Genomic DNA, 14,162 nt, shown 5'->3' on the forward strand with positions numbered 1-14,162 from the left:
TTCCACCCGATAACAGCACACAAACGTAAAACTATGTTTAGTCCTTCTTAAACTCCAACAGGAAAATTAAAAAAAATCTAGTTTTCCGTAGCGATAATCCAATCCAGGATGAGTTTAAAAGTGAAATCCAGTGAGAAAAGAAAAGCAGCCTCTTGTTGATCTGAATCAAAACTAAAATGTAATTTATTATTAAAACCACTAAATTCTTGTCGAAAAAAAATCACTTGAAGCATTGTGTATTCAGTTTTAGATCTAGTCGAGAAGCTTATGTTGTTTCTGTAGGTGTATGTAACATGTAAAACGCGACTGCAGTGACTTAATATTATTATGCTCACCTTAGGTGGAGAAAATGTTTACAGAGGCAATTTTTCTTTTTTTTTGTTACAATAATGTGCATCACAGTATTTATGTTTAATGCATCTTTATTAATGAATTCTGTTTCTGCTTTTTGAGCCTGGTTTTTATTGGATATATAAATATAAATATATATATATATATATATTAAAAATAAATCCATTTTGTCATCTCTCCCCTCACGGATTAACCAATTTACAGAACATTAAAGGACATGTGTTGTTCATTTCAGGTATTCACAATGTGCTGCTTTACCGTTGCAACATTGCAGTAATGTTCTTTGCAGGCTTGGATGTGAGGCGACGTGTTTCTCCTCTGTTTCTGCCATGCTTCTCTAACTTGTGTCCTCTCTCTGTGTATGACAGGAAGTCATGTATTTTATTGATTTTTTTTTCTTTGAATAAACTTTAAAAATAATTGTAAAACCAAAAAAAAAGGAGATGTTATCCTCTCTGCTGTGGTTTGTTCCTTAAACACACTCGTGTGAGGGGAAGAAGAAAAAAAAGACATTTTGTAATAAGTTGGCTAACTGACATACTAGACACGCACATTTTTTTCTATTTGACTAAATTTATTAATTTTTTAAAACTAAAACTAACTCATAATTTTTGTTTTTTGTAAGTAAAATCCATAATTATTTAAGTTGTAAGGTGATACATACTTAAATCAAAGTCCATTGGTTTATTTCATCATCATCTGGTATTTTCACATGAAAAAACTCAAACCTGTGTCGGAAATTTGGACTTCAGTATGAGGCCATCCTGTGGTGTTCATCCATCAGATTTCAGGTTGAGTGTATGTCTGGGTTCATATAAAAGGAGAAGTTGCCACTAATGACATTTTTTTCTGAGTTTGTCTGAAAAGGTCAAGGTCATGCACAGCTGGATAAATACTGAAACAAATGATATTTAAAAAAGAACATTGCTTGGCAAACCAATCCTAAATTTTCATTTTAAAAACGAGAACAATCAAAACTTATCGTTTGATTTTGAGATGCTGCAATTTAAACCGTTGGTACAATTTCCACAACAGGACCCTAACCTTCAATAATAAACTGAAATTGACCTTTTCCTTAATTATTGTTTAATTTTATCATTGCATAATTTTCATTGGTGTTGGGGAACAGGAAGGAATCATTTCTGCTAAGCATGATTTGCTTAATAATTTTGTGCAGCAACTTGTTTTGGGTTTATTGTCGTTGTTCAACATAGTGTCCGCTCCCACGGATGATGGTCAGATGACTTATTATTGCAGCAATCACTTACTTTGTGCTTGATCTAAATTTAAATCAGCAAATTCTAAATGATCCAACATATTTTCAAATTTGAGATTACAGGATTTCATTGCACCACATTTTAATACTGGTTTGTTTTTGTGATGCATTTAAGATGTTGGATTTAGATGTCAATATATTGGTTAAGTTTAACAGAATTACAAAAAACTAGTAAATATCTGTTTAATGAAAACGCAAACAAATTGCATGATGGTCAGTTTTCAATTTAAATGGATTTAATGAATTTATGCGAAATATGGAATCCATTTTTTTCTTTTTTCTAGTTTGACTGAAAAATGAAAGCTCTTTGATGTAAATATGAGCCCAAATAGAAAAAAATAAAGTATGGCGCCTCCTTTTTTTCATTGATTCTTTAAGAAGACTTAATCTTTGAAGTAAGACATTCAGAAGTTTTTTTAAGGATTAAATAGGTATTCGGTTATGTGTTTATTCTGTGTTCTGGCTTTATTTTAAAAGCTTTTATCCTGGAGAATTCTCTTTAGTCGTACTTCCTGTCACACCTTGACTCTGTTAATGATCACCACGATCCTCTGTGCGTCTGGTATGACTTCATACATACTCACTGCTCTTAATTCTTTTTTCCAGTCTCTTTTTATCCTGCCATTCCCCTGCCTGCTTTCGAGTGTTTTATTTGTGCATTTTGTTTCCAGCCTCCCATTTATCCTGCACTTGTTTTCTCCATCAGTGACTATCTGGCCACATGTGGGGAAAAAAAGCAGTAAAGCAGGTGTGTAAACCAAAAATCTTAGTTGGTGTGAGGATATTGCAGATATTGAGGTTATCTCAAGAATTCCCAAAACATGCAACATCCGCTCTCTCAGTGTTCAGTCATGTGGCTTAAATGAACAGCCTGCTCTGCAGCTGTCACCTTTAACCTCTCAACAACGGGTCAAAAATACTTTTTATTTTTTAGTAATTGCCATATTAACCCTCAAAAAAGTTTTCATGAACTGTTTCCTATAATTTAGATTTTGTTATAGAATATTTTTCAGTGATAAAAATTCTGCTGCATCACTTTTATTTTGAAAAGCCACAATCTAGCACAATAAGTACACTTTTCCTAAAACAAGCTAATGTCAAATGGTCTAAAGCTGCAGACACTTTAGACTAACTTCCTGGATGATCCTAAATGATCTATTAATTAGCTGCTTATAGGGCTACTTTAAAAGAAAATAATATAAAAGCAACATCTGGCTACTAGATCAAGAATCTTTCGACCTATAGTCTGTAAAAGAAACATAGCATATATGTAAACTGATCACTGCTACTACACAGTGTCATATATATTGTGCGTTTGTCCTTTTGTTGAGCTGTCCAAATCTAGAATTCCAAAATCCAATACCTTCAAAAATGCTTGTATTTATTAAGTTTTTTACTCAGTGAAATTGGTGTCGTCATATTTGCTTTTTAAAAATTGATTTTAAAGTCCAGAGAACTATAGAGAGTCCTGCACTACTTTTTTATAGTTAGGGAGTAGAGACATAATTCAGATCTAGCCAAAGTTTCCCTGTACATTAGCAATGCTAGCATATCTGAACCTCTTTTAGTCTAAGCGAGTTTTCTTTTTCAAGTTTCAACTGTTAGCATTTGTTAGCTTTCTGTTAGTCTGTCTAAAATGAAACATTCTGTTGTAATTTGTTGTTTTATCCATGTTGCAATGCCAGTATGAAGCATGTAGCAGTCAGGACCAGCAACTGGCAAAAGGAAAAGGCAATTTTTTTTATTTTTAGATTGGATTTTGCAGTGGAGCTAGTATAGTTTATTCTTTATCTTTAATAGTTTATTGTGAGAATTAACCTTTAGAAAAAGCACAATAAGCTAACTTTAGCAACGAAAACATCTTGTTGAGCTGCTTTAATTGGTCAGAAATGTTGTGTTGTGATCACTGACTGTATAGGAGAACTGGACCGAGTGAGTGTGACGTCACCCACAGTAAATGGCTCACTTCTGACTCCAACAAAATTCAGGCACAGTTTTTCCGCGATGCGGAGCTCGACTACCTCAGTCAGCAGTGATTGGTCCAAATTGGTCTGAGACTACATTTTTATAGCACCCGATCTTGCTAATCAGAGTGGGTTTGGGGAATTCGTCAAACGTTTGGAACGCTTAACTTGTTGGCCAACAGGAACCACATACTTTGATTGATGCGTCTTACTGGCCATTTTTTAACTTGAATAACTTGTACTACAGAAAAAAATATGAAGGAAGCTTAGTATTAGCAAGAACGTGTTAAAAAAAAGTAGCAGAGCAAGAATGGTTATTGTGACAAACAGAATGAGTAATAGCTGTTTATTTCTCAATGGAATTCTATGGGATTTTGACTTCCTGGAGCCAGTGGGGACTTCCTGTTGGGAATGCGAGGAAAGGGGGGCATTCTATCCAGCAGTCGTAGACGATCCAACACCTGTGATTTTGAATCGGTCCTTATTTATTTATTTATTGACGGAGTCTCACAGCAAAAGGTAAAGCTCAGTAAACCAATGTTTACATGTTGCCGTGGACCTCCCCTGGTTCCTGTGACTCCTCATCTTTCATCACCTTCATGTCCACATTGTAAAATGCCCATTCAGGATTAAAATCTCAAACAAAATGAGTGGTGGATGCCACCTCTGTCACGCAGGGAGATGACGAAGCAGTGAGTTGTACGGGATTGTTGTGGGAACATCTGCTTATGCAGCATTCCTCCACGGGGTGCTTCCCTTGATCATTGAAGAAACCCTGGAGCTCTTCATCATCAGCGTCTTATTTTACAACATGGAGAGTTGCATCGACATCAGCACTTTTTTAAAAATGGACTAAACTACATTTATGGTTAGATTAATAATTCCAAATAATTTAACTTGTTTTGAGGCTGCATAAAAATATTAATTTTATTTATAATTAAAAAAAAAAATAATTTATACCTTTTATAAATGTTTCAACAAAAGTAAAAGTTTTCAGCAATTTCTCAAAAATAGCTATGAATAATTATTTTTTTTATGTTAATTTTTGTCTGGTACAAAAAAATCCTTTTGTCGTCAGAATTGAGTTTCATCAGCCATAATTTTACATTTTTATTCATTTCTATATACCAAAAGTTACAAAAATAACAATTTAATTGACTATTTTTATAACACATTTTTATGACTAAATAATGTGTGCTAACTTTAAAATTTTAAGAATTTGTATTGCCTTTATTTACGTTTGTGCCTTTTAAACTACACAATAATGGTAACTATCAATGGCATTTTTATATAATTATTGTTTAACCGGGGGAAAAATCCTATTGAAACTGATCTCTTTTTCAAGGGAGTTCTAGTCAAGAGGCAAAAGTTACACACATCCAAGAAATGTCATAGAATTAAAATATGCTAAAAACATAAGTAAGTATGAATAAATAAAACGGAGTAAAAAAATAATTGAAACAGCTACAAGTTTGTAATTTAATTTCCAGGTCATTCATAATAGCATCAAACTGTGGCAAAGTTATGAGCTTTGAAAGTTGAATTGTTTTTTTACAGAAAATTCCAATCTGTAGGTGCTTTATATTAAAAAGCTGTCTTTCTTTTTTCTGTTCAAACCATCAAAACAGAAAGCAAGTAGTAGTAGTAGTAACTAAGAATGGTAATTAATTAATGATAATTTATAACGTTTGCAAAAACGACTTTAACAAACCTTTCAGTTCTTGTTTTCAGTATTGAGACTTTTAATTTTTTTTTTAATTGAAAACAAAATTTAAATTTGATCAAAGCAGCAAATTCAGCTATAAAAAGCCTTATTTTTAAAAAATAAAACAAGATTTTGTCATCGTACAAGTATGAAGAAACAAAACCTAGTCCAGTATCCATCTGACTCTACATTGATAGACGCAATCAATCAATACGTGCAGATTTATGCAAATAAAAACCACTGCAGAACTTAAACCTGCAAAAAAATGAAGGTTAAAAAAAGATTTTTGCTTTTACTCACACAGTCTGATCAGCTTTACATTCATCCACATGATATGTCGCGTGTGGAGTACAGAAATGTACTCCATCGGGGATTCAGGAAGATCAACAAAAGTAAATATTTGTCAAGCCAAACTTTTTTCTCAATGGACTTTTTTTTTGTTTTTTCACTCAATGTATGTGACAATTGTTGTGCTCATCCTGTGTGATCAGCAGACATGAATGGTGAGCTGTGCAGTACACTGCGTTACATTGAGAAACTTGAGAAATTTCCATGTGATGAGGGGTGGGAACCTTGAAACGGGAGCTTAGGTTTCCCCTGAGCCCATAAGAGCTGATCACTCGCTGCTGGAGTCCAGGCTGTCATCACCACCTCCACCTCTGTCTGGAAGCACCATCACACTGCTGGGACCACCAGGCTCACCTCTACACTGTGAGTACCATGAGTGTCATGAGGGGGCGTACTGTGTGTTTATGAGTGCAGGCTTTTATTTTGAAAAATAAAGAATCACCACCAAATATTAAGGTGGAAAAAATATTTTTTGTGCTCAGATTTAATTTTGAGAATAAGGTTATTTTGTTTTTGAAATGCATATTTTGATGTAATTTTACCAAAAAATTAACAATAAGGTTGAATGTACCTTTTTTTTTTTTTTTTATAAAAACTCTTTTTTTTAATCTATTTTAATTTTTTTTTTAGTAAAGAAAATTTTTTTTCTCAAAGACATTTTTATAATATTTGAAATAAAATGTTATACATGTGTTTTAAAGCTATTTTTTTAATTAATATTTTGCTTGACTGTACTAAAAAATGATTAAAACTCCTTATGTACTTGTGAATTCTTATCAAGATTTATTTTTCTTATTTTGCAAGACTACACATTTAGAATAGCAACAATTCTACCATTGTTTAAGCTTTTTGGTCGGCCAAGCAAACATGCATATAAATGTTAAAAGTTGCTTCAATTGTTTTGTACTTTTTGTTTCATTTGCAGTTACTATGCAAAGAAAATAGAAAGGGAACTTAGAAAATCATAAATTACTGAATCTGTGTCCTTCATTTGTAGTATTTTTGGGAAAAATAAATATCAAATATGCAAGTTAAAAGTGTCTGCATAAAAAAAAGCTTGTTTTTCCTTCAATCGTACCATCCATTGACGAAGTTTCCATTAGGGGCAGAAATATGTCTCAACGAGCGTTGACTCAAGGATATAAAGGCCTAATTACAACACTGACACTCCTACAGACATCACTAATGTGACCTCTACAACCACAACACTCCCACACTTTATGAATGGATGACATGCTGAAACCAAGAGTAAGTGTGGAAAAGATTGATCACTCGTGCATGCGCCAGTGTCCCTGCAAAAGTAAGGACATGTGTCAGCTGATCCCAGCAATCACAGAAGCAGAAGTGAAAATGAGACGGCGATTTATGGAAATCTGCTGCAAAGCGTATCTGCAGGATCGGAAGACTTATCAGTCCTATCCGGTGAAAGTCCAACTGAATAAAATATTTACAGAAAATGACATATATTAAAGTGTTTATGATTGGAATGATCACTTAACACATTGAAATTCAATCAAATATGTGGCGGGAAGATAAATGTGGAGATCCTTTGCAGAAAAATGATTTAAAATGCATCGATTAAAGCATAAAGTAAATTAAACTACATTCATATCACTTAAATTAAATCATTAAATCATTCAGATTGGTGATGTTCAAAGGTTCAAAATTTTAGTTTGACATTTATCAACAATTTAATTTTGAAACAAAAATGGAAAAAACATTCAAAGAGAAAAGAAACATCATCTTTAATTTTTGTTATTCAAAAGTCTCTAATTTTTTGCTTTATTAAAAAAAAACTTAAAAACTAAGTGATTTCTGCAAAACTTTTGAAAATTCTTTTTAAATTCTCAATAAACCTGACTCATACATTTGAAACTATTTAAAAAAAACTTTACAAATAGATTTTTTTCCAGTTTCCACAGATTTATTTTGAAAACCTTAACGTAATCACAGTTACGTCATAATGTTTCTGATTTAGGTGAACTTTGGCTTTTTAAAGTGACTCATCCAACTCATTTGATCAGCAGTTGAATTTGACGCCCTGCGTGGGGGCGGGATGATGGGAGTGTCTGGTGACGTCTTCAAGAGCTCACGAGTTTCAAACACTACAAAAGAGTTTCCATCAGGGATAAAAGACTTGAGCTGCAGGCTGACCACAAAAAAAAGAAAAATAGCTCAGGACAAAAATCCAATATTCATACATTTAATTTTCCTGCATTTCCAAAGCATAATTTTATTTTGAAAAGCAGTTGTTTTAGACTATAATTTAATTTATAATTATTGGATCTTATTTTTTAAAATATTTTATCTATTTTGAATATTGTCTGAATATTTTCCTCTGAGATCAGACAGTCAGGACAGATTCTGTTTGGCTAAACGAACCTTTTCTTGCATTGTGGATCTTGAAGCTCAGATCTTTGTGCTCCTGCAGACTGCCACCATGGTCTGCTTAGTCCTCACGCTTGCTGCCGTCATCACTGCATGTGTCAGTGGACAACCCATGTTACCTCCTCTGCCTGTTAAAGGTGAGCATCATGTGTTTTCCTTTCTTTGTAGTCAAGTTTTTTTATTCAACAAACATAAATCTACTAATGTGACTAATGCTATTGTTCCCGATTCAGACGGTTGCCACCAGGTGGATTCAGAGGTGGGGATCTTCAGAATGGAGGGCGAGGCTGTGATCCTCCATTTCCCGATCTTCCTTGGTGTTCTTAAGGCGCGTAAAATCCTCCCACCGGCAGCAGCGTTCCTCATCAGTAAGAAGAATGGGACGGATGCGGTGACCTATCAGGGAGAAGGCCGCATCCAGCAGCACCACACGCAGCTCTGGCTCCTCCCAGCTCAGACGTCCGACTCAGGGGAATATTCCTGCACCTACAGGTAAAAACAGGAAACTGTTTTTTTCCATCGCTCTGTTTCTTCGTGTAATAAGACCTATGCCAATACAAACTTTTTAACAGGTTCTTGTGGAGTTTTTCTCATGCAGGAGGACAAGATAAAGAAAAATAAGATTAAAATTGCATTTCTGAATATTTATTTAGTCAAATCGCTACATTTTTCTTGCACTGGTAATGCTAGCATGTGAGGAGCTACACAGATGGGTGATGGGAAGTGGGGGTGGGATTGCTCTGCACCAACAGTTCCACCCACAACTCAGGTGAATTTTAATGAAATACTGCTGCAGAAACTATGTCCTAAACAAACATTACAGGTCATTGATTTTAGCCTAAAACAGCATAATCCTGATTAAAAGACCACTGGGAACATTCAGAAATAGATCAAAAGATGATCGAAGCGGGACTTTAAAGTACCCCCTTAAATTTGTTAGTAGTTTGGAATAATATTAATCCGTTTGACTACTTTTAACCCTCAATATGTCCTTACAAATTTACTTCTATAGAGCCAATATATGAAAAAAAAAGTTTTTCTACTTGTATTGGTTATAATTGGAAAGAAATACGATGGAACTCACTTTTATTTACAAATCACATCTAATATAATCTTTCAAGGCAAAGTTTTTTAGATTTCTTGTAAAAATCTTTTATTTAAATTGATTAAATGTTCCCATTCATCCAGATGACGCCACTTGTGAAATGTTTTAGGGAAGAAATAAGTCCAGATGCAATGACTTAACTTCATGACATCCTTCTTTTAAGTTTTTCATCTCTGTTGTTTTTATAAAGCTGACCCCAAAACTAATATATTTCCGTCTTTAATCTCCTTCCATGAAGGATAATCTCCTTGTTGCTTCATTCTCTCTGTGCAAACATGCGTCATGCTGCCACTTCTCTCTGCCTCCGATTGTAAATCATCCGTCTGCATCTCTGCCTCCAGAAATGAAACCTACTGTGTGACCGGGAGCATCGCCCTGCACGTGTTCGACAGCGACTCCGTCGACATGGCGAAGCTCTCTTATCCGTGGACAGCCACAGTGGGAGAGGAGCTGACCATCTTTTGTCCGGCTCTCGGCTCCTTCAACAAGAGCAACACACTGATAGAGTGGTTCAAGGTGAGTTTATGAAGTGAGATCTGCTTCAGCAACTACAGTTCTGCAGTTTTATTCAGATCACTGGACATACCATTAAAACATAATTGCAAATGTATATTAATAGTAAATTAAAACTATTTTGTTCCCTTAAATTATTCATTTGTGGTCAAGAGTTAGCATTTTGTGCCTAAAATTAGCATTTTAGGGCCACAAATGAGTATTTCACTAATATTTTCTTGGCACAAAAGAGTATATTGTAGGCACGAGTGAGTATTTTTTGTGCATACATTAGTATTTTTTTTTTTTTTTGGACCAGAAAAAACTAGTTTGTAGCCACAAATTAGTATTGAGAATTTCAAAAACTAACTCATTTTTTTCACACAAAAAGCTATTATATGTGCACAAAATGCTTGTTTGTCTGCACACAAAGGTACCGTAATTTGTGTGCACAAAATGCTAATTTGTAGACATAAAATATAAAGTTGTGCACAAATTATGCTAATTTTAGTCTATAAAAATCGAATTCGTGCCCACAAAAGTTTAATTTTTGCGTACAAAATACTAATTTCTGGACAAAAAATTCAATTTTGTGCTAATTTGAGACAAGAAAACACTCATTTGTTGAGAAAAAAGGCTAATTTGTGTACACAGAACACTAATTTGTGGACAAAGATGCAAATTTTTAGACGCAAAATATTAATTTATGCACAAAAGCTGATATGAGCCAAGAAAACACTAATTTGTGGACAGAAAATACTATTTTTCCCCCACAAAATACTAATTTGTTTACTTAAAATGCTCATTTCTGCCGACCAAACACAAAGTACAGGCAAAATACTATTTGTGCCCACAAATAAAAAAATGAAGGAGCTAACTTTATAATTTTCTTTTAATGTCATGTCCAGGGCTCTGTAGTTTCAATGCATGGAACCAAATTTTGTTTCTTCTCTGACAGGATTCCAGCCTCACTGCCCTTCAGGCGAGTAAAACAAACTTCCTTCAGTGGGATGAAGGGACGCTGATGATTCCTGCTGTGATGCCAATGCATGCAGGTCTGTACACCTGCCAGCTCACCGTGCTCATCAACAACCAGCACTACAAAGTCAGCAGAGCCCTCCACGTCCACGTGCAAGGTCAGTGAACTCCCATCGCATTTTGATCATATTTGGAGCTTAAGGTGTTTTATTTTTTATTTATTTGTTTCATCTAGGCTCAAAACATTTGTATCTACCTGCATTGAAAACATTGGGTTTTTTTTGCATGAAAAAAACTTTAATTAATTAATTTGTGAATATGAGACATTTATATTTTTAAATCATCTTTAATCTTTTACCATCGTTTTTTAATGTAGCAAGTAAAATCTATTTAATATGATTATAATAAAATTGAAAAAACTAAAATTAAAACTCAGTAATGTTGAAAAGTAATTACTAAAAATGAAAAGATTTAATCTTAGCCCGTTCCAAAGTCTTCAGGTTTGTCAATTGAAATGATTTGTGAGTGTATCCTGCCCTCTAGTGGGGAAACAGGAGCAGTGCAGCAAAACCACAAGAATCAAACAAACTTTTAAAACGCTACAGAGATCACACAGCAGTTATATCAAATAAAAATGTGAATGTTTGCTTTTTGTCTTTGCTGTCAAACTCAGATCTGGAAACCACTCCGACTACATCTAAAACTTCCACAACCTCAAGCGTGGGCGTGCTCAGCAGCAGCACCTTCAGCACTTCCAAAAGTAAGGCCTTTGTCTTTCATTCAATTTTCTTTCTATCTTAAGCTGATATTCCTGACAGCTTTGTTTCTTTGTCTCCTCTCCAGACGTCAAACCTCCTGCAATCGTTTCACCACTCAATGGGACCATTTTTGAAAGTTCCCACGGTTCGTTGAAACAAAAAGTGTCCAGATTTTCTCATAATATTAGTTATATAAGAAACAAAACCTGTTTTTGATACTAGCATGTTCTGTAAAAGGTCTCACACAGAATCCTCACCCTTTCCTTTAGGTTCTGGGCTGGAAATGTTCTGTCAGGTGCTCACAGAATGTCTGACAGCAGATTCAACTCTGGTCACATGGCAGGTAGACGACCAATCAGTGGAGTCGTCTTATCTGAGCAGAAGAGCTCTGCAAGGAGGGCGAGAGTAAGACCTAATTAATCAATTAACAGATCTGTTTTATCATTATTGGGTCATTTTTGCCCAAAAAGAGTCAGGAGGATAAAATATTTTTATACTTTGCTAAAAATGTTTGCATTTTTTGTCTCTGTTTCCAGGGTAACCAGAGTGTCCACAGTGTGTCAGATTGAATTGAGGCTAATTATTGCTGAAATATCGGAGGAAGACGACCAGACTGAGATAAAGTGTGTTGCTCAGAACATGGGAGGGAGGCAGGAAGTTGTTGCCCGGATTAAGCTGGAAGGTTTGTGCTGATTTTGTGTTTCATTTACCACTTGAAATGTTTCTGCCAGCAAATGTTGCAATAACTAAGATGTGTGCAGAAGCTAGAAAACCATCTGGGAAAACGGCTAATTACCTTTTTTTTCTTGTCAGATGGCAACGTGACGTGGGTGATTGTAGCAGCGGTGGCCCTGTTCTGCTTCCTGGTTGTGGTCTCCATCTTCCTCGTTGTCCTCTTCAAACCCAACGAGAAGAAGAAGAAAATGGATTATTTTCTGGCTCGGCAGAGCAGCACCTTTTCAGTTTAGATACTTAACCACCCCGACCCAAAAAAAAAAAAAACTCCTTTATTGTGTTACTTTCATGGACTCTGTTATAACAAAACAGGTATTTTTTCATCTGTTGATCTGAACTACTGTAGGTGTTTTTTTTTCCTTAAATGTCTGCTTCTTATGTTAAGATTTTGATGTTAAATTTCATGTGAAATTATGAAAGCATATTTGTTTGAAACTACTGAATGTAATTGTTTGACTCAAATGTTCATGATGCTCCACCTCAGACGTGAATTCTGAGAAGTTCTTCCTCTTGAGGAGTTTGTTTGTAGCTGATTCAACGGCGTGTACCTTATTTACTTTATTGATATTGTTTGATTGTTTTTTCTCGTATGTTTTTTATGCAGCAATGTTGTGTATTTTTACTTTTGTGCTTACAAATACTCCTATCTTACCTTTGCACATTTGTCATCATCAAAACAAGTTGTTTTTGACTGTGATGTTCATGTGGATGTCAGCTGATGTGAGAATAAAGATCATGTCTTTGTATAAAAATGACCTGTTGTCTCTTTATCTTCTCATATACTAACTTTAAGGGTTATTCTATTAGAGCTAAATCCATGTGGAAAAGTCCTTGTGGCCATCTCTTTCCCTGAACTGTGTCCTTGCTTTGACAAGCCCCGCCCACTCTGTACACACAAATACGCAACAGTTCTGAGAAAAACACTTATCTAAATATTTCTCTATGTACTATCGGAGAAGTGTTTTTTTTTTTGGTCTGGAGGACTTCACATTCCCAAAAACCTTGAATAAATACACAGACAAAACCTTCAGGTTCACGACCAGTCAGGAACATTATTTTGACCATATAAAACCATTAATATTTGATAAAGGCATTTCTAAACCCATGTCTTAAACCCATTGTATAGAACTTGGTCTGTGTATACTGCCCTGTGGTTCATCATCATTCCACTAGGGGGCAGTAGAAGGGCTTCATTTCAAAATGGCTGCTTCCAGGAAATCTCAAAAACACTTGGCAGGAAACGTTTAGCTTATTTTCTAAATATTAGGATGCGACTAGCTCACAATGTTGTTTTCAGTTTCACTGAAACAGTGTTTAGAACAGAGAGCAAAAACTATCTGCAGCAATAGCTAATTCATTTTGCTTAACTGTCATGGTTGATTTTACCGATTTGATGTTGATCACTAATTAAATTGTATGTATTTGATATTTTTCAAGGTTTGTTTTTGAGGGATGGTTGAAATTTTTTCATGCACTTTCTTTTCATTCCCATTCTTGATTTGGAAAATATTTTTGCAGCATCTTCATGACATCATACAGCCGGTCGCTGAATATTAAGCTTTATTATTATTCCGGTGTGTGGGAACAACTGCGACAATAAATCCATATTTGGAGTAAAGACTCCTGGTTTTTGTTTTTCCTAAATCTTACCTGTTTACACTCATACCTTTGCCACTTTATGTCATGCACAAATGTTGTCGTCCATGAGTTTTGCTGAGCTTGCAGTTAAATTAAATGTGTTAATTGTGGGTTTAAAATGTGTGACTTAAACTCGCCATTGTTCCCACTCAGTTCAGTTGTGGGGAAATGTTACAGAGGCGGCCAACTCCAATGTTAATCAATGGTCCAGGCGCGCTCTGAGGCAAATTAAAGTCCTGCTGCGCGATATCACAATCACAATCAAATCACTTATTAATACAATTTAAAACACAGTGGTTAAAACTCTTACATCCTCAGGCTGTTCAACAGAGGAGGGCCCCAGTGCTGAAGGTGCCTCGCCATGATGTGTTGAACTTCTGACTTTTGGGACCACCAGCAGACCTGCACCTGAGGACCTGAGGGC

At 35.1% G+C, this 14,162-nt stretch overlaps 2 protein-coding genes across 3 annotated transcripts in view; both read left to right on the forward strand.

The window, feature by feature from the left end:
- Positions 1–793, forward strand: part of LOC112154878 (mitogen-activated protein kinase kinase kinase kinase 4) — a gene marked incomplete in the record, with an annotated part of 67,819 nt that extends 67,026 nt beyond the window's left edge. For both annotated transcript variants that reach the window (XM_024286107.2, XM_024286108.2), the window contains 1 exon segment: positions 1–793.
- A 4,651-nt stretch (positions 794–5,444) lies between these two features.
- On the forward strand, positions 5,445–12,855 carry LOC112154799 (interleukin-1 receptor type 2). The gene is made up of 10 exons (XM_024285976.2): positions 5,445–6,007; positions 8,076–8,169; positions 8,266–8,524; positions 9,479–9,653; positions 10,588–10,765; positions 11,281–11,367; positions 11,451–11,510; positions 11,635–11,770; positions 11,902–12,047; positions 12,179–12,855. Exons 2-10 carry the CDS (start codon positions 8,085–8,087, stop codon positions 12,331–12,333), a joined length of 1,281 nt encoding a protein of 426 aa, XP_024141744.1. The 5' UTR covers positions 5,445–6,007; positions 8,076–8,084; the 3' UTR covers positions 12,334–12,855.
- The last annotated feature ends 1,307 nt before the right edge of the window (positions 12,856–14,162 follow it).

Source organism: Oryzias melastigma, linkage group LG21, assembly GCF_002922805.2.
Source record: "Oryzias melastigma strain HK-1 linkage group LG21, ASM292280v2, whole genome shotgun sequence".
Taxonomy (NCBI): Eukaryota; Metazoa; Chordata; class Actinopteri; order Beloniformes; family Adrianichthyidae; genus Oryzias; species Oryzias melastigma.

What these genes read in the sequence shown, in the direction of transcription:
- LOC112154799 (XM_024285976.2), top strand. Translation starts at nt 8,085, where the DNA reads ATGGTCTGCTTAGTCCTCACGCTTGCTGCCGTCATCACTGCATGTGTC. An exon ending in CCTCCACGTCCACGTGCAAG is followed by an intron (nt 10,766 to 11,280) that starts GTCAGTGAACTC and finishes TGTCAAACTCAG; the next exon opens with ATCTGGAAACCACTCCGACT. An exon ending in TGCCCGGATTAAGCTGGAAG is followed by an intron (nt 12,048 to 12,178) that starts GTTTGTGCTGAT and finishes TTTTCTTGTCAG; the next exon opens with ATGGCAACGTGACGTGGGTG.